This window comes from Tetrao urogallus (assembly GCF_951394365.1).
Source record: "Tetrao urogallus genome assembly, chromosome: 26".
Lineage (NCBI taxonomy): Eukaryota > Metazoa > Chordata > Aves > Galliformes > Phasianidae > Tetrao > Tetrao urogallus.
Window position 1 is genome coordinate 945,324 of NC_136839.1, and position 26,029 is coordinate 971,352.

At 61.0% G+C, this 26,029-nt stretch overlaps 4 protein-coding genes across 4 annotated transcripts; 1 reads left to right on the forward strand and 3 right to left on the reverse strand.

Annotated features, from left to right (window-relative positions):
* Nucleotides 1-563: 563 nt before the first annotated feature.
* PGAP3 (post-GPI attachment to proteins phospholipase 3) lies at nt 564-2,962 on the forward strand (the record flags this gene model as incomplete). The annotated part of the gene is made up of 8 exons (XM_079546976.1): nt 564-762; nt 1,340-1,437; nt 1,522-1,674; nt 1,772-1,834; nt 1,918-1,979; nt 2,057-2,193; nt 2,405-2,609; nt 2,899-2,962. 8 exons carry the CDS (start codon nt 564-566, stop codon nt 2,960-2,962), a joined length of 981 nt encoding a protein of 326 aa, XP_079403102.1.
* A 995-nt stretch (nt 2,963-3,957) lies between these two features.
* On the reverse strand, nt 3,958-5,531 carry PNMT (phenylethanolamine N-methyltransferase; the record flags this gene model as incomplete). The annotated part of the gene is made up of 3 exons (XM_079547055.1): nt 3,958-4,393; nt 5,071-5,278; nt 5,378-5,531. The coding sequence occupies 3 exons, from the start codon at nt 5,529-5,531 to the stop codon at nt 3,958-3,960; spliced, it is 798 nt and encodes a 265-aa protein (XP_079403181.1).
* Nucleotides 5,532-6,825: 1,294 nt separating this feature from the next.
* Nucleotides 6,826-7,847, reverse strand: TCAP (titin-cap). Its single transcript, XM_079547238.1, has 2 exons — nt 7,689-7,847; nt 6,826-7,119 (listed from the first exon to the last, which is right to left on the reverse strand). The coding sequence occupies exons 1-2, from the start codon at nt 7,835-7,837 to the stop codon at nt 6,864-6,866; spliced, it is 405 nt and encodes a 134-aa protein (XP_079403364.1). The 5' UTR covers nt 7,838-7,847; the 3' UTR covers nt 6,826-6,863.
* A 1,527-nt stretch (nt 7,848-9,374) lies between these two features.
* STARD3 (StAR related lipid transfer domain containing 3) lies at nt 9,375-22,205 on the reverse strand (the record flags this gene model as incomplete). Its single annotated transcript, XM_079547013.1, has 14 exons — nt 9,375-9,479; nt 11,240-11,333; nt 12,589-12,693; nt 13,024-13,103; nt 13,606-13,701; nt 14,687-14,749; nt 15,961-16,053; nt 16,690-16,745; nt 17,393-17,491; nt 18,591-18,708; nt 18,812-18,865; nt 18,956-19,033; nt 19,295-19,372; nt 21,990-22,205. 14 exons carry the CDS (start codon nt 22,203-22,205, stop codon nt 9,375-9,377), a joined length of 1,335 nt encoding a protein of 444 aa, XP_079403139.1.
* Between the last annotated feature and the right edge of the window lie 3,824 nt (nt 22,206-26,029).

Genomic DNA, 26,029 nt, shown 5'->3' on the forward strand with positions numbered 1-26,029 from the left:
GCCCTCGTGCGCTCCATCTTGGGGTTCCCCCAACGTGGGAGCTCCACAACGGGCACTGCGAAGCACCGGGCACGGCCCCGCTGCTGGCACGGCTCCACCGGAGCACCGCAGCTCTCGGGCTGCCCCGCTGCAGGGCGCGACCCCCGGCCCCACGCGCGGTGCGGCGGTACAGGCCGAGGCCGCGGGGCAGGGCCGGTCTCGCAGCTGCCCCCCATCTCCCAGCCAGGCCCGCTGTTCTGAGGCAGCCCTGGACCTCGCGGCCTCCGCCCCCCGCCGCCCCGCTCCTCTCCGCACTGCGCTGAGACCCCCGGGGGCCCTCCGGCCCCCCCACCGGGCCTGAGCCCCTCGAGGCCTCCGACGCCCCCCGGCACCACGGGGGGATATATCCCGTGAGCCTCTGCGGAGAGCGCCGAAGGAGGGGGGGGGCGAAATATCCCATGATCCTCCCGCTCTAGAGGACCGCAACCCTCCCGTGATGCCCGCGGCCAGCGGGGGCGCTATATCCCGTGGTGCCCCGCGCCGCCCCCACTTCCGGGGCGGGCCGGAAGCCGCGCCGGGCGGCGATGGCGAGCGGCGGGGCGGCGCGGGCCGCGCTGCTGCTGTTGCTGGGAGCGGCGACGGCGCCGGGCCCGGCCCGCGGCTCTCAGGGCGACCGGGAGCCGCTGTACCGCGAGTGCCTGGGCCGCTGCGAGCGGCGGAACTGCTCGGGGGCGGCGCTGCGGCACTTCCGCGCCCGGCAGCCGCTCTACATGGGCCTCACAGGTACCGCCCCGCTGCCCGCCCATTGGCTGACGGGCCTGGAGACTCCGCCGCTTCCGGGCCACGCCCACGTGGTGGCCACGCCCACGTGTCGCGCAGGCTCCTCCTCTGCACGTGGAGGCGGGGCAGAACTGGGAGCACTGGGATGTACTGGGAGCTGTGGGCTCGTATCGGTGTGGGCTGAGAGGTGACCGGGCTGTGCTAGTTCTACACTGGGGAGCACTGGGCCGAGGTGAGACCGGACTGGGGGGGGTCACTGGTTCCTGACTGGGACCGTACTGGGAGCGCTGGGATGGACCGGGAGGCACTGGGCCACGCTGGGTTCAGGTTGGAAGGTTGCTGGTCCGTTCTGGGGGAACACTGAGCCACATTGGAGCATGCAGGGCTGTGCTGGGAGGCACAGAGCCACGATGGGGGGTACTGGGCTGCACTGGGGAGACTTAGAGCCATCCTGGAACCTTCTTCTTGGCCGTGGCAAATGGGTGTCCTGACACCCACTGTCCTGAGAGGGACTGCAGGGGGTGCAGGGAGGAGGGACACACTGAGCCCCACCCTGGGACCCCCCGCTCCCCATCCCCAGGCTGGACGTGCCACGATGACTGCAAGTATGAGTGCATGTGGCACACAGTGCGGCTCTACGTGCAGGGCGGCCACCGCGTGCCGCAGTTCCATGGCAAGGTGAGCACAAAGGGGGGGGAGGGAGGTTGGGGGTTCCCTGCGTTCCCTCCCTCCAACTGACGCCCCCCCCCCGTCCCCTCGCAGTGGCCCTTCTCCAGGTTCCTCTTTGTTCAGGAGCCAGCCTCTGCCTTCGCCTCCCTCCTCAACGGCCTGGCCAGCTTCCTGATGCTGCTGCGCTACAAAGCTGCCGTGCCCCCCACCTCCCCCATGTACCCCACCTGCGTCGCCTTTGCCTGGGTAAGTCCTCCCCTCGGGGCACTGGGGACGTGCAGAAGCCACCGCTGTGGTGACCTCATCTGTCCCTGCCTACAACAGCACTCTGTGCTCTCCACAGGTCTCCGTCAATGCCTGGTTCTGGTCCACCGTCTTCCACACGCGGGACACGGCGCTGACAGAGGTGAGGGTCCCCATCCCCACCTTGTGGGGGGCACTGGGCGAATCCCCGGGGTCTGAGCCCCCGGCTCCACTCCTGCCCTGCAGAAACTCGACTACTTCTGCGCCTCAGCCGTTGTCCTGCACTCCGTGTACCTGTGCTGGGTCAGGTGAGCGCGGTCCCAGCGCTGGGGACAACGCTGTTCCTGGGGCTGGGTTTGTGTCACTGCTGTCCTCCTGTCCACAGGACGATGGGGCTGCGGCGGCCGGCCTTAATCGGCGTCTTCAGGGCCTTCCTCCTCCTCTTCCTCGCCTGCCACATCTCCTACCTGACGCTCGTCCGCTTTGACTACGGCTACAACATGGCTGCGAACGTGGCCATCGGTGAGAGCTGGGGCAGCGGGGCTGGGGTGGGGAACGTGGGAGCAACGGGTCCAGGAGGAACGATGGGATCAGAGTAGGGGCCGAGGGAACACGATGGGAGCAGGGTGGAGGATGTGGGGACACAGTGAGATGACAGTGAGGACCGTGGGGACGCAATGGATGCGGGCCATCGCGCTCCCGTCCCCCTGCCCCCTTTTTTTTTCCCCCTTAGGGCTCCTCAACCTGCTGTGGTGGCTCTGGTGGTGCCTGCGGAACCGGCCCCGCCTGCCCCACGTCTGGAAGTGTGCGGTGGTGGTGCTGCTGCTGCAGGCGGGGGCTCTGCTCGAGCTCCTCGACTTCCCTCCTCTCTTCTGGGTGCTGGACGCCCATGCCCTCTGGCACATCAGCACCGTGCCGCTCAACATCCTCTTCTACAGGTGAGGGCCATGCTTGAAATCGGGGCGCTGGGGGCCCTTTCCTTCAGTATGGGGTGCCCAGTGCTCCGCTCTTGAAATTGAGGTGCTTGGGGGCTCCTCTTTTGCCCTTGGAGTGCTGCGTCCCCTGTCTTGAACTGGGGCTGCTCAGAGCCCCCTCTCTGCTCCTGGGTGCTGGGGGTGCTCCAGGGTCTGACTGGGCTCTGGTGGCTTTTGGGCCCCCATTGTTCCCCCACCTCCTGCCCCCAATGGACCAATCTGCGCCCCCCAGCCCTCTCCTCCCTCCCCACAGCTTCCTGGTGGATGACAGCCTCTACCTCCTGAAGGCCAACTCGGACCTCTCCAAAGTGGACTAGAGCAGCAGGGAGGGATGAAACACTGCATGCCCCCCCAGGGCCCTGCCCCGACGTGTGCCAAACAAATTCCTCCCTCCCCCTCCCCCATACCTCCTGGCCATGGACTCCCTCTTCCCCCTGCCTTCTGAGATGTGCTTTCCTTTCTATCACTCTGTCCTGTGTGGGGGCCGGGAGCCCCTCTCTGGGAGAAGCTGGGGGCAGTGGACCCCCCTGGCTGCTGACGCTGAGCCCATTTCTCCTGCTGTGGATCCCGGCAGCCGCGAGGTGGCAACGGCTGTTGGGGCTGCACTGCTATGGGGGGGGAAACGTGGGGGTCTGGGGGAGGTCGAGCACACAGGGGGACCCCTGGGGGGGTGTGATGGTGCCTGTGTATGCTGGTGCCTGGGGGACAGGGGGAGGGATGCTGCCTTGCCCGGCCCTGCTTGCTGCTGGGTGGCTTTTTGGCGGAGGGGGGACAGTGCAATGTGTGGGGTCAGAGCGGTGCCTTCGGGTGGGGGGGGTGACCCCTGTGCAGCCCTTGGGGAGTCCCTGGGGCTTTGCCCCCCACCCAGCAGGGTGCAGCCCCCCAGCAGGGTGTGCCCTGTGCTGTGAATAAAGCTGGAATTCAATCTCTACTCTGTGCCCCCCATCCTGCTCTGCACCCCACCGCTGCTCTATGGGCGCTGCATACCCAGCCCCGCTGCGCTCCCGTCACCCCACACCACCCTGCCCACCCCACGCAGCGCCCACCCTGCAGCCCCCACACCCTTCTGTCCCCACTCCCCCCATCTTGGCACGCCCTTTACAAGCCCCTGCACCCCCTCCCTCGAGATGCAGTGACCCCCATTTCCCTCGTCCCCATTTTACCCCCCAGCCTGCACAGCCCCCAAGCCGCCGTGCCTCCCCAAGGCCGTGCCGTGCTCAGCTCAGGCTTTATTATGGGATGCGGTACGGATGGGATGATGAGACTTGGAAGCGCAGCCTTTTTGAGGGTGGGAAGCAGGAAGGGAGGGGGCTCAGCCTTCCAGTGGTTTCTGTGCATGGACAAAGAACACACCATCGACGTCATCCACGCCGGTGCGCAGCGCGGGGGGCATGGGATAGGAACGGAAATCAAGGAGGGTGAAGCCAGCATCGCTCAGAGCCCCGCGGACGTCGTCCTCATCCAGCGGCACCACGGGCAGCCGCGCGGCGCCCGCCAGGTAGAAGGACTCCCCCAGAGCCCCCAGCAGCACCGCGTGGCCCCCCGGGCGCAGCATTGAGCCCACGTTCACCAGCGCTCGCCCGAAGGCTGCGCGGTCGGGGCTGACGGCCTCCAGGCAGAAGGTGGAGAGCAGAGCATCGGCCGGGGGGTGCAGTGGGGCGCCCAGTGGGTCTGCGTGGTGCACGTCGATGGGGAGGATGCGCCGCAGGCGGCCCCGCAACCGCTGCTCCTTGTCCTGCCAGGGCTCCCTGTGGGGCGGCGGGTGGCATTGGGATGGGGAAGAGGGAAGGGGGAGCCGTGTGGGATGTGTGGGGTTGGGGTCCTGCAGGGAGCAGCCCGGCATCCATAGGGGTTTGGGGTTGGGGTCCTGCAGCACAGCAGCCAGTGTGGGATGTGGGGACGGGATCCCATAGCAATCAGCCTGACTTCTGCAAGGGATGTTAGGACAGGACCTGCAGGGATCAGCACGGTGTGGGGATGGGACCTTGGGGGGATGCAGGGATGGGATCCCATAGCGATCAGCCCAGCATCAGCAGCATTATGGGGATGAGATCCTGCAGGGATCAGCACAGCATCTGCAGGGATGTGGAGATGGAATCCCAAAGGAGTCAGCCTGGCAAGAGGGGGGACACAAGGCTGGGGATCAGCACGGCAGATGTGGGGACACGGCATTGGGATCCTATGGGGACCAGCACAGTGCTCAGAGGGACCTGGGGGGTGGGATCCCAAAGGAATCAGCTGCCGGGATCAGCGCTATGGGCTGTGGGACCACGACTGCAGCGGGTCTCAGCCCCCAACCCTCAAATCCAAGGGGCTGCAATCTGCAGGGACGTGGCACGAAGCTCCACGGGGATTTGGGGCCAGCATTCCACAGGAGCACCATGTGCCCCCCAAACCCCCCCCCCCCCAACCCCTCCTGCCCTACCCGCGCCCCTCGATCTTGCAGACGTGCTGGATGAAGGGACTCCAGTCGAAAGCTCCAGGCTCACCCCGCACCCAACGCCGCAGCTCCTCCCGGTTCACCTCCAGGAAATCGGTGGCCACGATCTCCTCGAAGTGATCGCAGGCGCTCAGCAGCTGATAGATGGTGGGGCCCGAGCCCACGTCGATGAGCGTGCGCCCGCAGATCTCACCTGGGGGTGGGGGGGGAAGGGGTCCCACTGTGAGGCACGGGATGGGAAAGCCGAGCGGGATGCTCCGTGCCCCCCCACCCCGTGCCTCAGTTTCCCCACCGCTGGCGAAGGTTTCGGCCAAACATCTCAGCTTCCAGGGCACCACGCATTCCTCGGAGGAGAAGTCGGCGCGGGGGGGCACGTAGTTGTTGTGCAGGTAGGCGTGGGGCTCAAAGCGTGCGTAGCCCTCCCGGATGGCATCCAGGCTGCTCATGGTTGGGGTCTGAGCTGTGCCAACGCTGCGTCCCATTTATAGCCCCGATAACCAGGAAGGGGGGGGGGGGGTGGGAGGGGGGGTTGGGGCACGGTGAGTTATGGCAGCGGCCGCTCGGCGCTGATTGCAGCCGTCCATCGTGGATAACCAGGTTATTGTCAGCGCCTGCGGGCCCTGCTGGGCCCACACACACCCACACACAGCTCCCCATGTGGGGGCTGCGGCCCGTGGGGTTGTGTCAGCAGTGGGGAGCGTGGCCACCCCAAAGGGGCTGCACCGACCCTTGTGTGCGGCGTAAGGCTGGGATGGGGCTGGGAGAGATGGGGCTGGGAACGGAGATGGGGACGGGAGTGGGAATGAGGACTGGGAGAACGAAGGCAGTGAGATAAGGACAGCGATGGGGTCTGTCCAGGCGCTGCCTTGTGAAGCTAATGCTGCTGAGCTGAGTGTGATGGACCTCAGCCCCTGGCAGGATCCGGCCCAACAACCCCTCCAGCTCCCAGTGTGCACTCATTGCGCCCAGCAGCCTGGGATGTGGGGCGGTGCTGCTTGTGGGGCTGGGAGAAGGAAGGGGTGAAGGTGGCGAAGCCCTACGGGCAGCGAGTGGGGATGGATGGGGATGGGAAGGGGATGGGCGCAGGGCCTGGCGGTGGCCCAGGGACAGCAGGATCCATCCAGGAGGGGAACAGCTAATCTGGGTGCTGACACCAGGGCCATCCAGAACCCTGGCATGGGCTGGTAAGGGCGGGGGGGGGGGCACAGTTATATAAGAGAGATCTGCCCCCACCCCCCTCATCCGCTCACCCGCATCCCACAGCGATGGGCTGTGCCTCAGTTTCCCCAATTCCCAAAGGGTTGCTGTCCCCATCCTCGGGCCAGAAGGGGACAAACAGAGGGGCACAGCCCCATGGACAGTCCAATGCTCTAGGGCTGATCCAGGCCCTTGGGGGGGGTGGGGGGGGGGGTCTGGTGCCCTGCACTCAAACCACTACTGCCGGAGCAACAGAGCCAAGCTGCGCCTTTTATTGCAATACAAAGAAATTCACATCTGTACAAAACAACACAACGCTGCTGTGTCTCCCAGCCCCTGCCCCGGGGGGGGCTCAGCACACTTCATCCTCGCTCCCTTCTCTCTGTCCGGGACACCGCACCGCGGCTGCGCCCCGTCCCCACCGGCCTCTGCCGCCCACCGCAGGGTGAGCGCCCACCCCCACGTCCCCCCACCTTCCTCCATCATCTTCGGGGGCTGCGGTGAGCAGTGGAGCTCAAGACCCCCCCCTCCGCCGCCCCCCGATCTCATCCCGCGCCCCGAGCCCCCCCACCCCACTGCCTTCAGCCCCTCTGGGCTTCGTGGGAGAGCGAACGGGAGAGGGTCCGTCGGAGCCCCGGCTTGGATCCGCGCAGGTCTGGGGGGGCGAAGAGGGGCAGCGGGAGGGTGCGGGCGTAAGGCAGGAGGTGCTGGGCCAGGGGCTGCCCCAGGACGCCGACCCGCAGCACGCCCCACGGTGAGCGCTGCGTCAGCACCCGCGTCTCGCCGCGCTGCTCCAGCGACTCGCGGCGCTGCCGGTCCACCTCCCTCCGGCACCACCTGCGCACGGGGAGCTCGTGGGGCGGCTGCAGAGATCCCCGTCCCACCCAGCGCCATGGGAGCTCTTGGAGACCCCCGTGGTTTCCCCAAACCCTCGGAGACCCCCGTGGCTTCCCAAACCCCCGAGCGCCGTTGGAGACCCTTCTGTCCCATCCCACCTCACGGGGACCCGCTGACATCCCCGTGCTCCCCATCGATATTTCAAAACCCCCACCGTTCTCTATTCACCTTCACGAAGACCCTTGGAACCTCCCCCCCAACCCAGGACCTCCACAACCATATGGGAAGCTCAGAGACCCCCACCCGCAACCCCGTCACTGCGCAGACGCCACCTGACTCCACGAGACCCCCAATTCCCCATGGGGACCCCCACAGCTCCACAGGGACCCCAACACATCACACCTCCACCCGGCCTCCTCCATCCCCATGCAGACCCCCATAGCAACCCCAAAGATCCTCTCACGGGGAACCCGTGGCGCCCCCCAGGAGCTCCCCCACGATCAGATCTCCCTCAGTCCCAACTCCCTACGGGGACCCCGAGCTCCCAGACCCCCAGCGGTGCCGCTCACCCCTCCTCAGGCCGGGTGCTGAGCTCCAGGTCCAACCACTCAGCACTGAAGGACTCTCGGCGCGCCACGTCCTCCTCCTGCACGCGGCAGCCCAGGCGGGCACTGCAGAGCAGCCCCCCGCTGCGTCCCACCGTGCTCGGCCCCCACATCCTCGCAGCGCTCCCAGCGGTGGCTTCTGCTGCCCCGCGGCCGCCCTCCCCGCTTTTATGGCCCCACGGAGGCTATTTTGGGACGTGTCACTGGCACCGAGGGGACAGCAGGGTGCCAAGGGGCGAGCAGCAGGAGGTGGCATTGAGGGACATGTGCGTCACCTCGTGTGCGCCCGCCACGCTCGGCCCCGTGTGCCCCATGACGTGTCCCCAATGGGATGTGCCCCCCCCCCGGGAATTCGATGGACCCAAGAGGTGACAAAGGCTCTGTGGGTGACTGTCACCAGCACGGTGTCTGCGCCACCCGGCGCCGCTCCACGCCGAACCCAGCTTTACCCCTGTAGGACCACCGGGGTCCCATCCTGGTGTGTTCTCCCCCCCCTCCCCAGGCTGTGCTGTGCCACGCGAGCTGGCAGTGGGGTGCTGGCTGAGGGCCCCCCCCCCCCGCTGGGCTATTTGTAGGGCCAACAGATGGGGGCTGTGGACAGATAGGCACTTGCAGGGTGCCAGCGGGCACGGCTCAGAGGGCCGGGCCCTGGGGACGGGCTGGGGGGGGCGCTGCTCTGCAGCCCCTTCCGTGGAACCGAGGTGCCACTGGGACTCTTGGGCACAACTGGAGGCCTTTGGGACAGGCAGCCAGACCCTGTGTGGGGGATGGAAGGATGCTGCGTGGCCCAGCAGGGCAGGGGACGGTGACCCCCGTGGCCAGTGGGCCCGCAGGAGCCCTGGGCGCATTCCTTTTGCCTGCCTCCCCCCCCCCCCCCCCCCGCCCCAGGCAGGCGCTCCTCCCGCTTTTATTCGATCGAGTTACAAAGGGCACGAGGAAAGCAGCGGGCTGCAAATAGTGCAAGGCTCTTTATTTTGACAGATGCCAGCCGGAGGTGCCCCCCAGTACCAACAGAAGCACCAGGACAGGCACTGATAGAGGGGCAGAGACCCCAGGTCCAGCCCCTGGGGGGTTCCACAGGCGCTCCCCCCCCCCCCAGGGCTGCCGTTGTGGGCACCCACGCAGGGGCAGCTCCACGCTGCTTCCCGTGACAGAGCAGAACGTGGCAGCAGTGCAGGCAGCACCAAGCTGCGCTCGCCCCCGCAGCCCTTGGGGAAGGCGGAAGGCTCTGATCCCACAGCCTGCAGGGCTGCACGCTGAGCTCAGGAGCATCCCACAGCATGCAGCGCCCCGAGGGTCCCCACAGCAGCCCCCCATGCAGGGGAAGGTGCCCACGAGCCACACAGGAGCCGTGCTTTGTCCCCATGTGCGAGTGGCAGGTGACAGGGGACAGAACTGCGTGCTCACCCTGCCTGGCTTTCTCCTCCCAATCCCTCACCCTCGGCACAGCAGCCTGGGGGTGCCAACGAGCCCCCAGACTCATTGTGGGGGGGAGACCAAGCATGGGGCAGATCCCAGCTGCAGGGCAGAGCAGGACAGGGGTTTGGCACACACCACACGGCAGCTCCAGGGCTCCGGTTGGGCGGGGAAGGAGAGGAGCAGCCCCTCCTGCCTGCCCACATCCAAGTCCAGCAGGGCAGAGCACGGCGCTCAGGGCCTGCTGCAGAGCTCCCCGACCCGCTGCCGCAGGTGGAAGGCAAACTCAAACATGGTGGCTGCCAGGCTCTGGTGGATGAGGTACCGGGGCAGGCGACCCTGCGAGGAGAGAAGAGGAAACAGAACACGAGTGAGGGCGGCAGCGCAGCAACCCAGAGGGAGTGGAAAGGCCCTGCAGGACCCCCGCTCTGGGTGCCCAGAAGGTGTGGGGACGGGGCTGCACACCGCGGCGGGGAGCTGCTGCTCTCAGGGAGTTCTGGGATTTGGGGGAGGAACTGAAGCACGTTTTGATTTCCCTAAAAAGCCCTGCACGACTCAACCCGCGCCGCCTCGGCCCGCGCTCCATTATCTGCTAAGAAAATCAGCCCAGGATCTGCGGGGGAAGGCAGCAGCACCGGGCTGGGAAGGGGGCAGGTGCTGAGGTGCAGAGAAAGAGGAAGGGGCCACGTCCCCCTGCCCAGGGCACAGGAAAAGCCCCGTGGATGTGGGGAAGGGCTCCCGCAGCCCCCACTGCAGGGCTTTTCCCCAAAGCAGGCTTTCCCCTCGGCCTTTTGGGGCTGGGACAGCACCCAGCTGAGGAGCTGGGGCCATTTTGGGCAGCTCTCCAAACTGAGCTGGGGGGCAAAGTGCCAGCACAGACACAAACACACACACACACGTGTGCAACCCCTGCCCTTCGCTGGAGGAAGGGATGAGCCACGAGCTATAAATACGCCGTCAGGGCCAAAGGAAATACCAAGGCAGCACCGACGAGGGCTGTGAGCAGCAGCAGAGCCCTTCAGGAAGATGGTGGAAGCATTATTAATAGCTCGGCTGCTCTGGCATTTCTTCCAGCAGCAGCAGGAGAGCACTCCGCGTCCTGGGAAGCACAGAGCGGGGACCTCCCCTTTCCCAGCTCGGTTGTGCAAAATGGAGCCGATTTCCCTCCAGCCCAGCTCACTACAGAGGGAAGGAGGAGGCGGAGGAGAGATTTGCACGAAGGAGAAGCAGCTCCAGCACCAACCCTGTGCCCGAGCAGAGCCAGGGGCAGCGGGCCGGGCGCAGCCGTGTCACGTCCCAGCCAAGGAGCCGCCAAGAGGATCGCTTCCATGCAGCCTTTCCAGAGCCCAATGCTGAACGGCAGCCGAGCTGCTCCGTGGGAGGGGAGGGGGCCGCGCCGCGCAGCGCCGATGAATGGAGCCTTTGTGCTCGCTGCTGCAGCGCCGTTTCCACACCAACCTCGGCGCAGGAAGAAAACAGGGCAGCGCCCCCCCTCTCCCCCCCGGCTCCCTGCCTGCTGCCTTTGTCCCGGCCACCAGCAAGGACTCTGCGTGCAGCTCCACAAATAGCTCCGGATTTGGGTCACGGCGCGGGGCTGAAGCGCTGCTCTCCGCGTGCGGCCGCAGCTCCGCGGGGGTCTGCGTTTGTGCCGAGGTGTCTGGGAGCAAATGATTCATCCCTGCTGTAGGTTCCTGGGAGCAGCACGCAGCCAGGCAACGCTTCCATGTCCAACTAAAGTTGGATGAAATCACCTCTTCCCAGTCCCCGCACAGAGGTGAAGCCCCGTAACCAAGAGCTGTCAGGTAAGGAAAGGTTTCCCAGATCTACACCGGGGAAACTTCAGGGGGAAAGAGGGAGATTTTCAGGTGGTGATCAGGTCCTGTCTGCAAAAGTCAGGTCCCACTACTGCAGCCTCCAAGAGCAGCTCAGAGCCGTGCCCAGGGGAGGCTCACAGCAGGACAGCAGCCCCTGCACTGCCCAGGTGGAAGCACAGGGCAGGTCCTCAGCCCCGTCCTGCTGTAGGCAGAGCTCTAGAAGCACACTGATGAGCTCTGCTGGGGTTGGGACACGGCCACGACGCTCACACGCCAGTGCTTTACCTTCAGGTCCGTGTTTAGGATCCAGATAAAAGTGCAGACCCGGGGGTTGCTGGGGCACTTCAAAACGACGAATCCTCCAGGTCCGTTCTCACCTCTTTGGGGAAACAACAGCACCAAATCAATCTGGGAAAGCTGTGGAGCCACCCCCCAAAGCCCTGCTCGCACTGCACCGACCCCACGTTGGCTCCTGCAGCCACAGCCCCTCACCTGACAGCAGCCCAGCGGGGCACCAGCAGATGCTCAGAGCATCCAGGAAGGAACCTGGCCGACTATGGGCACAAATGCAATCTGCCCAGCAGTTTCCCCACAGCAGCAGCGCTGGGGCTGCCTCCAGACCTCCGGCTTGGCCGACGCTGGCACTGCTTTGCTGGGAGGCTGCAGAGACACAGCACTGCAGAATTGGTTGCAAACAAGTGGGAAGCACCCAGGGAGGCCCCACGGTCAGGCCGAGCTCAGTGCACCGCCGCGTCTCTGCAGCCTTCCTACACCATCTGAGCGCCTCACAGACGAGAGCTGCGCTCGCACACGCAGCCCAAATACAGATTTCCCTTCCCTGCTCAGGAACATGCACTATTTTTGCTGCATACATTTGTTAACAGATCTTTTTTTTTTTTTTTTCTAGGCCCCGAAGTCCCCAGCTCTTAAATAGACTGAGGCAGCTATAACGTCTCCGAGTTAAAATGTCAATTACTTTAACCAGATTATTAGGAAAAACAAAGTCAGCGCGTGAAGCGGCACAGCTGGGCCCCAGGCAGCAGCACAGGCAGTAACAAGGAACCTCGTGTGATGAGACCAGCCCTGCTGAGATCCATCAGCAGCTGTGTGAAACCAGCCCTGTGGAAAGGGAGAGGCCGGGACCCCCCTGGTGCTCTGGATGCTGTCCCACCCCAGCGCAGCTCACTGCACCCCCAGGAACGTCGCTCGGTGCCTGCAGGCTTTAGAGTCAGTAAGTGAGTGGCTTACGAGAAGCAAAAGGCATCCGAGAGGCTCACAGAAAGACGTGGGCAGCTGCTCACTGCCCCTCCGAAACGGCAGCTGGCCCTGTTTGGGAATTGGCTGCTACACAAACAGGATGCAGGAGGGGTTGGGGTTTGGGCTGTTACTGTCGGCACCTCCGCTCCCCAGAGCGGGGCTGGGAAACGCCCGAGCAGCACAGAGCGTTTCCTTAACAAAGGGAGAAGAACAAGGGAAGCAAGGTTTGGTTCCGCAAATAGATCAGCTTCCTGCAAACGGTGCCAGGAAGACAGCAGGGTTCTCATTTCAGTGGCTCTCTGCCCTATGCTTAAGCAAGGCACGTGTCAGATACCAGCTAAAAAATAAATAAATAAATAATAGAATCTGCCTCTTACCTGACGTACTTGGAGAGCGGAGGCTTCAGGCTGTGCGTGGTCGACATCCCTGAGGAAATGTACCTGTCTCTTCTCCTCTCGATCCGCCGCACGTTCACAAAGTCCCTGAGCAAAGAAAGGGCAACGGCAGCTTTGAGATGTGCGTGAGACTTGGAAGGAGCAGATCACCTGCCTGGGGTTGCTGGGAAAGGCTGTGGCAGAGGTATGTCAACATATGGCCAAAACACAGGCAGCACGGTTAGCAGGGAGACAGAGGGAGCGACCGGGACAGATTCTGAGCTCTGAGACTCCTGCCAGAGCGTCTGTAAGGGACTCGAGGGACTCCCTGCCTTGGGGACGTCACCCAGCCCTGCTGGCTCTCACTGAGCTCAGGAGCTTCTCCCTGTGTTTTACAGGTGTTCTGAGGCTCAGTACGAAGCGGTGAAAGAAACTGACCTGGGGGAAACGACGCCGCCTGCAGCCCCGGCTGCTACGTCGTACGAAACGATCGTGTTGTCTTCAACCCGCTGCAGGATCTGGGAGAAAGGAAAGGAAACTCTTCAGCCCGCGCCTGCAGCTGCCAACAGCTGGGCACTGCAGCCCCTCACAGCTGGGAGCACGCAGAGCGGCTCCAGCAGCTGATCTGGGGGCAGGAAATGAGCTGTGGCAGCGCACACAGGTTTGTCTGCTGGCCCAGGGCTGCCCCTCCTTCCTGGGGGGATCACAGGCGTCCCCGTCGGATCCCCGCCACGCCGGCAGCGCCAAACGGCGCCGAGCAGAAGCAGGCTTGGCTCAGGCACTGGCCCAGCTCCCTGCCCACCTCGTGGGCTTTTGGATGGGCACAGCCACGCAGCTGGCCGCCGCAGAGCATTCGGATCGTACGGCTGAGCGGCGGAGATTTAACGCCTCGGTGATTCTGATCCAGCTCAGCTCCAGTAGGGCCTGGGCACCGCTGACAGCCGGCGCTGGGCTGGGAAGCTGCAGCTCTCCGCTTCAAGGAGCTCCTGTGATTAAGCCATCTTTGTCCGGCACGCTCACCTGGCAAGCTGCCACCGTTCTGTTCCACAGGATCATCTTCTCGGGCTGCAGAATAACCTCCTGGTAAACCGTTTCAGCAGAGCACTGCAGGAAAGCCTGAGGACAGACAGAGCAGTCAGCCGCTCCCTCGCTCCGCTTGGGGGTGATTATTTTTCCTAAGGAGCGCAGAGCAGATCAGAAAGAACAACCGGGAGGAAGCAGGAGGACAGCGGTGAGGCCGCACAGCCAACGTTGCTTCCTGCTGCCAAAGAGGGAGAAGGGCAGCGTGGGGATCAGAACTGGGATCAGCAGTCACTGAGCTGCTGCCTGCTGGGAAGGGGGACGAGCATCCATCTGCACCACGGCCACACACACAGAGCGATCTCAGGCCCCTCTGCCCTCACCCCGCCTTCTCAGCAGCTCTGCTGCACGTGCAATTGCTTTGGAAAGCCACCAAAAAAGATTCCCACAACTCCAGCACAGCTAACATTCATTTCTCCACGTCCCCGTGGGACTGGGGACCTTCGGAAGCAAACGGTTAACGCAGCAGAGCGGGACCATCCTCACCAACACAGAACTGCTCCTCCAGCAGCTCTGCCAGCGAGGCAGCATATGCACTGGAACAAAGAAAAGCCACCGCAGCACCGATGCTTCATTAAAGCATGGTTTGCAGCCAAGCTGCTCCAGCGAGGGCAGCGAGCGCCGCGCTTCCGAGCAGCTCTTCTCAATGCCAGGCAGCAGCAGACGCACGCTCAGCCCTGGTCTTGCTGGCAATTAGTTGCAATTAGCCTCCTTGGTCAGATTAGTCCTAGATGCTGGGGTTGGAAGCGAGTCTTGCAGTCACCTGCTCCCACTTCCACCAGCAAAGACTGGGGCCCAGCATATTTGCCGGGGAGTTTGTCTGCCAGCCAAGGGGTTTTCCTGGAGAGATTCCCTACAGCGTGCAGAGCAGTTCATCTGTCTCAAGCAAAGAGTGCTCTGCAGGCTGACCTGTGCTGCCAGGGCCAGGACAGAGCGTGAAAACCGAGCCGTGGCTCCAAGCAGAGCAGCGATTTCTGTACGTATCACACAGGCTAAGGAAGCAAAACAGGAAGGCTCTTACCTTTAAAATAAAGGTCTTGCCATGGAAAGGTATTTCAAAAGTGTAAACAACATCACCGAAGTCCTGCGCGAGAAACAAGAAAGTTTCATTTATGCTGGCAAAGTAACAAGAACTGCTTCTACCCAAGGTGAAGCCTGATGCTCTCTGGGCCCTGCAGGAGGTCGCCCACTCCAGGACCATTTCCTAGGGCCATTCTTGGCCCCAAAAATGCTCCTGCTCCCCCACGCCAGGCAGCCCCAGCACAGAACAGCACTGAGCCCATTTCAGATGCCCATGCACAAATTTCCATAAACAAAACAACATCCAGAGAAGCAGCAGTGATGAGAGAGGAAAAGAATCCAACCCGTGCCAGCCTGCAAACTCAGTTTCAAGGTCAAATTCTCTTTGTAGCAAGCTACCAACACCACTGTATGAGAGAGGGGTTAGTTTGCCAGCACTGCTGTTGTTACCTACATCTGAGAAGAGACTCCCTGGAGGGGTTAGGGATGGACAGATGATAACCTTTCATCATTAGCCCTGTGTTAAACTCTGATTAGTCTATTTAAATCCATCCCCCTTTGGATAAAGGAAACAATCTGCCCAGCTAGTTTGGCATCAAACAATGGATCACTTGACAGGGGAATTTTAAACACCAGATGAGAGTGCAGTTTGCAGGACTCTCACCTCAACTGCATTGCAAGCCCACAAGTAGAAAACAAGGTTGATTTTGGGGGGGGGGACAAAGGCACTTTCACACCACTCTACAGAGACAAAAAAGGAGCCTTAGCTACCCCAGAAAACCCTGCTGTAGCTTGAGGAAAAACGCATGTCAGAGCTGCTGATACACATCCCTCTGTCCACAACGGCCCTGTCCTGAGGAGGGGGATTGCACACAGCTCTGGGCTGTGCCCCACACGCTCCTGCTCCACGACTGGCTGCAGCCCAAGCAGCCAGAGCCTCCCCAGACCTGCTGTGCTCCTAAAAGCACGATGCTCTGCAGCCCTCACCCCCCCAGAGGTGAGCTGTCCCCCCCCTGCCCGCCTGCCATTGAGAGGGAGGAGCCGTGGGCTCTCTCCCGTCAAACGGGAAGGCAATTAAACGTCTAATTAAATAAGGGGGGATTTTACATTTAACTGAGCTGGAATGGATTCCTAATTCAATCAGGTAATTGTAACGCTTGTTAATTTTTCATGTTGCAAGGAGGTTTCAAAAGCCTCGTTTGTCCTCCAGTTTTTGCTAAGCCATCCGTGCTCTTTGCCAGCGCTGCCCAGCACTGGGCTGTGGGGGACACTTGCATTGTTTTTCTCAAACTTCCAGTTCTCCTCCTGGGCGAGGATTTGGTCCACAACTTCCATAGCTTCTTTGCCCTGTCGGACGTATTCTTTCTCCTAGGAGAGAAGGGAACATTTCACTAGCAGGGTTTGCAGAAAGCCCAACATGTGTGTGTATGTGTGTGCAAGGTTTGCTGCCCTGCTCCCAGGGCTGGCAGAGGGAGGTGGGCTACCTCCCATCACCACACAGCACCAATCTCTTAAATTCAGGGCACAGAGGCCTCATTTTGGAGCCTGAAGTCACGCTTCCTGCCCTGGCTTGCATCCACACACCAGCTGAGCCCACCAGCAACTCTCTTGCCTTAGTGCAAGGGTTTCCAGCAGGCAAAGGGCTGCGAGGTGCACAGAGCTTCCTTCTGTGAAAGTGCCAAAACCGGAGCTGAACAGCAGCAGAACCACTTGGAAAGCAGCACAGAGAAGCCTGTGCCCAGCCAGACTTCAGGGAGGTGAAGCACCGCCCCGCTCGCTAGAATTCAGCGAGGATGGTCAAGGCTGAGCCCTTCTGGCACGTGATACAGGATCAGGGAAGGGCTGCAGGGGAAAGCTGGCTGATGCTGTGTCGCTGAGAACCCCTCGTGCTGCAGCCGCGATGCCAGCGCTCCCAGGAGCCATGCGGGCAGGCAGGGCACTTCAGCAAACATCCCCAGGCAAAGGGCCTCGACACGAGGGACAGGGCTGCCTGCCTTTATTTACCTGAGCTGTCAACGCCTTCCTTCCCGGACCTTCCTCATCCGACTCGTTGTCCGACCCTTGGGTGCAACACACAATTAAAGCACAGGTAACAAAGAGCCCATTTGTACACCTGCCCCTGACCTTACAACGGATCAAACGCTGCTAGCAGGGGGTGTGAGCCCAGCACAGCCCAGCTCCTGTCTCCCCCAGCACAGAGATTGCTGCCAGGTGCTGCTCTGCTCCCAGCCAGGCTGTGGGCACTGAGCGTGCTCTGGGTGTCAGCAACACTGGGACAACTGCTCTGGCTGATGCCTGCTGGCTGCTGAGCAGGGATGGTGCCACAGCCAGCATAAGGCAGCAGCACTCTGCCAGCTCCGACCCTCACCTGCTCTCAGCGATTCACCCCCATGCCTTCGTAGTGAGGGCAGCGTTTAACCACAAGCACTTTAATTGCAGCTTAAGAGCATTTAACCCCAAGACCACAAAATGCTCTCGTTTCCCACCGAGCCAAAGCCAGGCTGAGCATGATCCTGCTCCTCCACGGCACCACGGCAGCGGGGCAGCAGCGTGGGGCAAGGAGAGGTTCTGCAACACCCTTTTTTGGAGGCCTTGCTGCTGCCCGCCTCTGCCAAGAGCTGGGCTAACGAGACACAGCTCAGACAGAGGGCAGCAACAGGGGCAAGGAGCTCCCAGAGGAACATAGGATGGGAGCAGAGGATGTTACCTGCAAAGGACTCCGGTGGGGAGTAGAACTGCCCATCAGAAAGGGCTCCAGGGTACAGCAGGGGCCCCCGGGCAGCTGCAGCCTGGGCTGCCAGGTACCCTGCAAAGCAGAGCAGGTTTCACATGCAAAGTCCTAAACAAGGGGGCTGAGGCCCCGTCCTCCCGTCCAGCCCTCCCCTCTCCAGCCTCCCAGCCACTTTCTGCCAGACACAGCTGCTCTGCCCGCACTGACACCAGCCAGCCCACAAGCTTTTCAGCTCCTATTGCCTCATCTTTTGTTGGAGACATTTTATCTGCACGGAGATCAATGGGCTCTTTTGCCTGTCAAATCCAAAGGCGATTAAGCATCTAATTAAATAAGAGCTTCCCCTGGAAGCAATTTGGAACCCGAGCCTAATCCAATAGAGGCATTAAACACTTGATCATTTTTCATCTTAAAGCCTTCTTGCAAGACCCAAACATCCTCTGGTGCTTTCCAGTCATTCAGTGCATTTCTGATCCGGCCTCACTTGACAAATACTTCTCAGTTTATGTGCCATTTCCCAGTTCTCTTTCGTCAGAGAAGCCTGGGAGAACGACTCAGCCCTCGTGCTGTAACAGCACTGCTTTACATTACAGCTGCGTTACACAGAGCGAGCAGCCAGTCCCTAGAAGGAGCCTTGGAAGGGACAGGTGCCCTGCCACACGCACTCATTCATGAAGCATTAGGTCACAGAGATTCAGTCCCAGTTTAATCTGACCTCGGTGACTAGAGACTCTGAAATCTCACACGCAGCAACCCGCGCTGCAGATCTTTGCATCATTCCTCTCCAAAGGTCTCCAGCCCAGATCTGAAGACGGATCTCACAATCTGGAGAGTCCCACCACCCGCCTGGCATTTGTCCCACTGTTTCAAAACATTTTCACTGATGTGGAGGTGAGCTCTGTTTCCAACACGTCTGGCTTCGGTATCCAGACACTGGAGAATCTGGCACGTTTTTCTCTTCTCAATTAAAAGATGCTTTTCATAATCTGGTATATTCTTCCCTTGAAGGGACTCATAGACTGTAACAGAACTGAATCAGCCACTTCCCGTCGCAGCCAGCCTGGAGATCACTTCTCCATAAATGCCATCTCTGCCAAGGTGCTGCCAAAGCAGCAGAAAGGCCAGGCCTGGTGGCTTGCTCTGCTGGCTCCTGCCAGAGAAACAGAACACTTACATCGTTCCTCTTCTGCTTCCTGAGTGAGGACTTTAAAATCCAGGAACCAAGTCTCTAACCAAGCAATGACAAACGAGACGATGGGAAGCAAGTATCCGAACGCCCCTTTGGTGAGAAGCTGTGTGGGGAAAAAGCAAAAGTCACAGGGAGTTCACAGAGAATGGCAAACAGCAGCGAGCAGCAATCACAAAGCAATCCCCTGTGAGCCCACGGGAACCAACCTCGGAGAGGATGACCTTCACAATCAGGAAGGCACTGGATATCAACGTGGTGACCTGGAAAATAAAATCACATATCTCAGATCTCGGCAAACTCCAGGCAGAGGCTCAAAGTGAAAACAGGAAAACAGAAACGGCCCTTCTTACCGCTATGACCCACCAGTGGCGCAGCCTCACAACCGCGTAGGCCAGCAGCAACACAAAAAATCGGAAGAAAGCCAAGACCTTTCAAAACAAAAAGCCATTGATATCGATGGTGTCCTTGTCCCCCTGCCAGGTGCTGGAAGGACGCAGCCCCCCCCTGGGACTTCACCACCTACAGAGCCAGGAGGGGTCAGCAGTGCGGCAGGGGGGGCTGCGAGCTGCCCGAGAGCTGGGCCAGGAGCAGCAGGGATGTGGGAGACCCCCAGCTGCCCTCCCCAGCAGCCCCACAGCCAGGCTGAGCTCCGAGCTATTGCCCCACTGGCAGCAGGCTGGGATACTCACAAATATGTCAAAGAAAGAGGTCTTGAAATTGTAATCGAAGATTTCATTCTTCAAGTTCTTCTGAATGCCATCCTTGGTCTGAAGAGGAGACAGGAAATGAGAAAGCCATTGAGTGCACTGATAAGAAACTAATGACAGAAAGAACCCGGCCAAGCAGTGTCCAGAGGCTGCTGCTGGGTCAGGTTATGCATTAAGCATACAAATGCACACTGCAGGATCCTCTGCTGGCGCAGGACCACGGGAAGATGCAGCAGCACATTTCTGCTTCACACTGAAGGCAGCCGGGGCTGCAGCAGCACAGCAGTACATTAAGCATTCTGCGTGGGGCTTCCTCACATGGAAAAGCTGCTGTTTGGCTCAGCGTATCCCGTGGCAGCACATCACCACCCTAAAGCCCTCTGTCTCCTGCAGCCTACAGGACAGCACCTCCCCCTTTGTGCCCATCCCTTCATCATGAGATTCCAGGGACAGACTTCAGCTGCACAGGAGGAAACACGGGGCAGGTGAAAAGCCCGAGGAAGCCCTTCTGGACACCCAAAAGATCTGTCTTGGTGCACGGCAGGAGAGGGGTCTGAAGGCCAGAAACACATAGAGACACAAGGAAAGCCTGAAGAGGCAAAAGCAGGGTTCTGCAGGATTGTAAGAGGGCGTGGATAAATCTTAAAGAGCTCTCTTATCTCACCCCTAAAAAACGTGGGGCTTGACAGCCTCGATGCTTTTGACACCATAAATCCTGTTCTCAGGAGCTTGGAATCGCTGTTTATGAGGAAGTGGATGGCTCAGGTAACTGGAACAAATGCTTCACCTTTAGGCTATTGGTTTGAACACAGCCCAGCTGGCCTGGAAGCTGGTATATGCTGACAGCTGTTTGATGATCTGTGAGAAACAAGTTGGTGGATCTCAGGCCAGTTCTTGGCAGGCTGGTGCCCTGGCACCCTCTCGTCAGCCAGTCCAAGGACAGACGAGGCAGCCATTGGGAAGTGGGCCCTCTAGGTCAGGGCTGCTGCTTAACAGTCAGGGAGGGGAGGGGGTGAGCAGTTCTGCACTGCTGCCTTAGATGTGAGGCTGCAGGGCTGGCACCAGCTTCAACGAGCAGCCACCAAGCAAATCCTGAACTGAAAGGGACCCACGGAGCCTCTTCCAACAGCACTGCTCTGCTAGGAGACGTTAGAGGGGGAATTGAACTGAATGAGGCTTTGAATTACAGTTTTTGGGAGGTGTTTCAGTTTAAATATGAGCAAGTGAGAAGAGCCGACTGAGGCACCTCTTTGTCTCTGAGAGCAGCAAGCTCGCAGAATGACAGTTTGCAGGAGACAGACATTTAACGAGGGCCAATTTGCTCAGCTTATCTCGCAGCAAAGGAAACCATTTGATAAAAAAAGCATTAGTCACGATATAAACTCATTGCTCTTCATAACTAGGCAAATAAGTCGTCCTAATAGCCTTAAATATGCAGCATCTCGGCTCGGGGCCTAAATATCACCAGTTAGTCACTCATTAATGGCTACCTGCACGACCTACGCTCAGAATTACCCTGACGACCGCGCTGCCAGAGCATTTCCCCAGGGCTGCAGGTTGGGATTTGCAGCAAAGCTCTCTCTGGAGAGAACCAAGGAGGGAGCAGGAGGCTGGGGTCCAGGGCACCATCGGCATCACAGGAATGCCGCCCCAGAGCTGCCGTGCTGCCACGAGGCTGTGGGGGTCACTGCAGCCTCTTGGCAGAGCGGGGTGACGGAGCTGCTGGCCGAGGCAATCTGTTATGTGCAGACACTGCGGGAGATAAGCTGGGCAGAGATAAGAGCTGCTAAGTGAGCGCAGGATCCAGCGCTGATAAACAAAGGCCAGACACCGGAGGGCGGCCTGCAGAAGCAGCAGGGTCTATCTGATCATCTTGCCTTTCCAATCGGGCTGTTCTGTGCGAGGACATGGAGTACCTGTAACCTGAAACCCATTCCCCACGCGGCCAAACGAGTTGGGACCGGTGGAGGGGGGAAAAAATAAATAAACGTAGCCCAGGGAACAACTTTGACCTGACGAGATTGAAGTAAATAAACGAGATTTCCTCATTGGTTGCAACTGTTGACAGAAAAAGCAAACGCAGCGCCCTGTGCTGGCACGAAGCCTCTGCAGAGGGGACCGAAACCGCCGGCTCCTTTGTGGCAGAGCTGCACCTCGGTTCACAGGAGCAGAGATTAGCAGCAGCGCCCCGGGTCCAAAGCTCAAAGCCCTTTTTGTCTGTGCCCTGTGCCAGCTGGGCGGCGCGAGGAAGGTCTGCGCTCCCCTCCTCGCCCTCCGAGGCTTCCAGAACAGGGCGCTCAGCAAAGCTGGCAGCTGCTTGGCACAGGCAGAGAGCAGCTTCTCTTTAAGAGGGCAGGAGAGAAATTTGGCCGACGGCTCCCCCTCCCAATCCCACAGCCACAGATCTCATTACACCACAACACCCAGCACTGCATGCGTGGCGTTAATGAGCCCGGGCAGCCGCAGCGGGGCCGCTCACAGGAAATGAACTGGACTTCAGCTAGCACTGACTGCACACTGATTGCTCAGCCACTGCGAATCAGAGAACGCTGGGAAGAGCAAACAAAGACTTGGCCTGAGACTTCTGCAACGCAGCAATTAGCGCAGAGGAAGCCGAGTTTACAAAAGCACGACTTAAGAAGGGAAAGACTCCACACCTTTGTTTTTCCCAACTTACATTCAGTTCGATTATCCACAACAAAGAGATGAAGAGCAGATCGAAGGTGACAAAGAGACAGAAGGTCCTCCTCACATCCGAGATGGCTTTCCTCTTCTCTGGAGAGAAGTAGCAGTACGGGGAGAAGCCCTGGCTCTGGGAAAGCGAGGTGCTGATGGACGCGATGGCTGGGAGGCTCCGTTCCAGGTCGTGCTGCAGGTCTGTCGGCTTGCTCATCCTTGGCCCAAGCAACTTGGGGCCTACGTCAGTCAGGGCCACATCTGCAGAGCCACAACATCACCTATGGAGAGACAACATGGGAAGCCTGGGGGAGCGATGCCACAGCCTTACGCCCGGGGGTGTCACCCTCCTGTTCTCAGCAGTGCTGTCAGCTGCAGGCAGGCAAGCACAGAAAGGAAACGTGCGCATGATGCCTTTCCTCCAGGCACGCAACCCTGTTAGCAGCTCAGCTGGATGCTGTCTGTTTTACACCGTTCCTACTGGAAAAGGCTAACACCATGCCATGGTCTCACAGTTTTCCACTGCTATCCCACATCATGTCACAGAAACCAGGCTGAACTGTGACGCGCAGCCTTTTAGGTCAGCACAAAGCACATCAGAGCTCACTCAGGGCTTGCACCCCGCCCCCTGCACCAGCACAGGGACCCCCATCCCTTCTGCCCACGGCAGGGAGGCAGAAACCGGCCACCAACAGCCCCACGGCTCAGCTTTATGGCAGGGATCAGCCACCATTGGCGCTGGTCCTGGCAGTGCTGGGTGCGTGGCCACCACGTGAGCGGGTCGGGGTGCCGAGGCTGACGCCTGTTTTCAGGCAGCCGTGCCAGCCATTGTGTGAAAACGTTTCCCTTCCGTCAGCAGAGCACAAGGAGGCTGCTGTGCTAACGAAGCTGAGCACACGCCTGAGACAAACAGGGAGAAAGGTGCCAAAGCGGGGGGCCGCCGTCCCCAGATTTTCACCCCACTGTGATCCACAGCTACTGCACCAGGACAAACTCATGCTCTCCAAAACATGCACGTTCAGAGATTTTTGGTCTCCAAACAACTGCATTTTACTGGATTAGCTGCTGCCCCCAGCACCTCTGCTTCCTCTGGAACCCGAGTCTGACCCGTTTTATTACAGCAAGTCTCACTCAAAACCAGGAGGCTGCAGTCAGAGCTGCCCGAGGGAAAAAGCCCCAGGAGCGTGCCCAGAACCACAGGAAGAGGCAGCCACCACACGCTGGGACAACGGCAGGAGCTGCCCCACACTGCTGCAATCACAACCCTGGGAGTGCAAGCAGCTTCTGAGCTGCAGCCCTTGGGGAGGGAGAGAAGGAAGGAGGGAGGGAGCCGGGGCTGTCAGGTCCCCACCAGCCGCTCCCTGCGGTCCTGCAGAAGGAGCCGAGGATTTGTCACTTCAGATCAACCACGGCCAGCGCGGCCCTTCGCTGCCACGAGCCAGGGGCCCATCTCAAACTGAGAAAAGTTCCAGACATCTGTGAGCGCTAAATAATAGATCGCCTGCCTGCCGCCTTCTCTGTGGCAGAGCGTCACCGCTCTCCACTCAAACAGCACTTTGCACTTAAGCAGCCCCGGCAACTTCAGAGCGCTTTAGGCTCACCCTGGGAGATGCTCAGCCCCGCTCCCCACGGTGGCAGGGACATCCCTGGCTCTCCTTGGCCTAAAGCCATCACTTATTCAGCCCCAGCTTTCCAGGTGAGAGCTGACGCCTGTCCTGAAGCCAGCACAGAGATCTGGGCAGGAAGCGGTGAGAAGGGTTTTACCTTCAGAGTAAAACAGAGGCGCTGCGGTACAGAAACACTGAAAACACCAGAATATTTCCTGCTCAGATGGGGTTGTTCCACCACAGGGCAGGAAGGACAGCGAGCAGAGGCTGCTCTGAGCGTGCTAAATGTGCCTCTTCCCAGGTGCCAGATGAATTACTGAGCGTTCAGTGCCACAGTGCACAGCAGCAACACTGCACTGGGGACCTGCTGGGGTTCCAAAAGCTCTGGAGACACAGTCATGTTCCTTTCCTGGAGAAAAAGCCAAAAGCAACATGGGACCTATCCCTGGAAAGGCTGCAGCAGCCCCCTCACAGCCCGCAGCCTCTCCCTCTTCCATTCCTGCCTTTTAGATTCAAATCACAAGCTTCTCATTAGCACACGTTTGCATGCTAATGACATGTCTTACAGTAAGAAGCCTTTCCATCTTGTGACACCGCTTCTCCTTTCCTCCCGCGCCCCCAACTTCCTATTAATGTGCCTTTCTCAGCTCACATGACGACTTCAACAGCTAATTCTCATGTCACCTCTTTTGATAGTGACAGCCTTTGCACCAAACTCTGCACTGAAGATGAGATACCTGGAAAGTGCGGGAGGGCTGCTTTAAAGCCACCAGCTGCAGGTGTTTCACCAGCTGCTGACACGTGTCTGAGCTTCCAAAGGGAAGAGATGCACTGACAACAAGTGCCCTTCTGTGAGCTGCCCACACTCCCTGTGCTGTGCTGTCCCTCACCCGGTCAGCCCCACGCCATCCCCTGCTGCCCCAGCTCAGCTGCTCTGTTTGTGAACAGGGCTCTCAAAGCACCGTAAGACCTCGCAGGGTCTGCATCCCCCTGCCAGCTGCACCGGCCCCAGGGCCTCCCCTCCTCTGCACACACAAGCTCAGTGCAGCCTGCATAAGGAATATCAAGGAGGGCTCCAGCCCCCAAGAGCAGCTCAAGATCCCACCCCCAAGCTGGCAGCTTTCCTCATGCAGAGCCTGGAGGCCGGTGTGATCACTGTGCAATTAGCCTCTGGTTTCAGTAAAGCCCATCAGTGGCTCAGGCTCACAAAGCAGAAATGAGAAAGCCCACAGGTTTTGCACAAAGAGCAGAAATAAAACTTCTCCATGGGTCCAGTGAGTGACCTCAGAAGCTGCCGGATGGCAGCACGTGACAACGGGCAGCAGCTGCTGCCCAGCCCAGGCACCACAGGACACGGCGCCGGGCAGTTACCGGTACCACAGCTGCTTCCTGAGGGGCAGCACGGGCAGATCGCGGCCCCGCAGCCCCGAGCTCTCAAATCACCGCTTTGTGAGCAGAGCTCCTCCAATCCCGGCCCGGCGCTACGGGGATCCCGTGGGATAGGAGCTGAGCTCCCACCGCACCGCCACGGCCAGCCCGCAGCCGGTACCGGGGCCTGGGGCGGCCCCGGGATGTCGGTGAAGGCCTCGGGGGGCCCGGCAGCAAAACGCCGTGGGGCAGCAGCACCCACCGGGACGGCCCCGCTGCCGCCTCGGGAGGCGGCGCTGCGCAGCACCGCGGAGGCAAGGCACGGCCAGGCGGCCCCGGAGACCCAGGAACGGGAGCCCAGCAGCCGCCCCGCAGCGAAGGCCCCGGCGCTCTTCTCCGGCCCTGAACCCGCTCCCCAGGACGGCTCCGCTCCGCCGAGCTCCAGTACCAACCTCGCCCCGGACCGCCCGGTACCTGCCGACAGCCGACAGCCGACAGCCACCACCGCTTCCAGGCCTCGCCGGAAGTACTCCCCCAGAGCAAGCCACTTCCGGCCCCGCCGCCACCTCTGACCCCGGAAGTGAAACTCCGAGCTGCGCCTGCGCCAGTCATGGCGGACCGCGGGGGCGTAGGGAGCGGAGCGGAGCCGGCAGGAGAAGCGGCACGGGGAGCGGCTCCGCGGGGCTGAGCGGCTCCATCCCGCTGTGTGCGCGGGGAGCACGCAGAGCCCATCGCGACGCTGCCTCACGGCTCCCGCCCTCAGCCGCCCCTCAGCTCCCCGCTGCCCCCCGAGCACGGGCACACCGCTCTGTACAGCCGTTTATTGGGGCGCAGCTCGGGCGTTGCTGCATGCAGGGGGCACGGGGCGGGCCCCGGCCTTGGGACCCCAGCCTCACCGCCGGCCCCCACGGTGTGGAAGCGGTGTGGGGCCGCGGTCCCGCCAACCGGGCCGGGAGCCATGCGGGGGCACGCGCGAAGCGCAGGCTCCGAGCGGGGCCGGGGGCTGCGAGCGAAGCTGCGGTGATGCGGGGCAGGCCGTGGGGGTCCCGGCCGGGCCGCGGTCCGG

Excerpts from the sequence above, each read along its gene's own strand:
- TCAP (XM_079547238.1), bottom strand. The coding sequence starts at position 7,837 with ATGTGGGGGCCGAGCACGGTGGGACGCAGCGGGGGGCTGCTCTGCAGT. Across the intron at positions 7,120-7,688 it reads AGCACCCGGCCTGAGGAGGG|GTGGTGCCGGAGGGAGGTGG; the intron begins GTGAGCGGCACC and ends CCCCGTGCGCAG.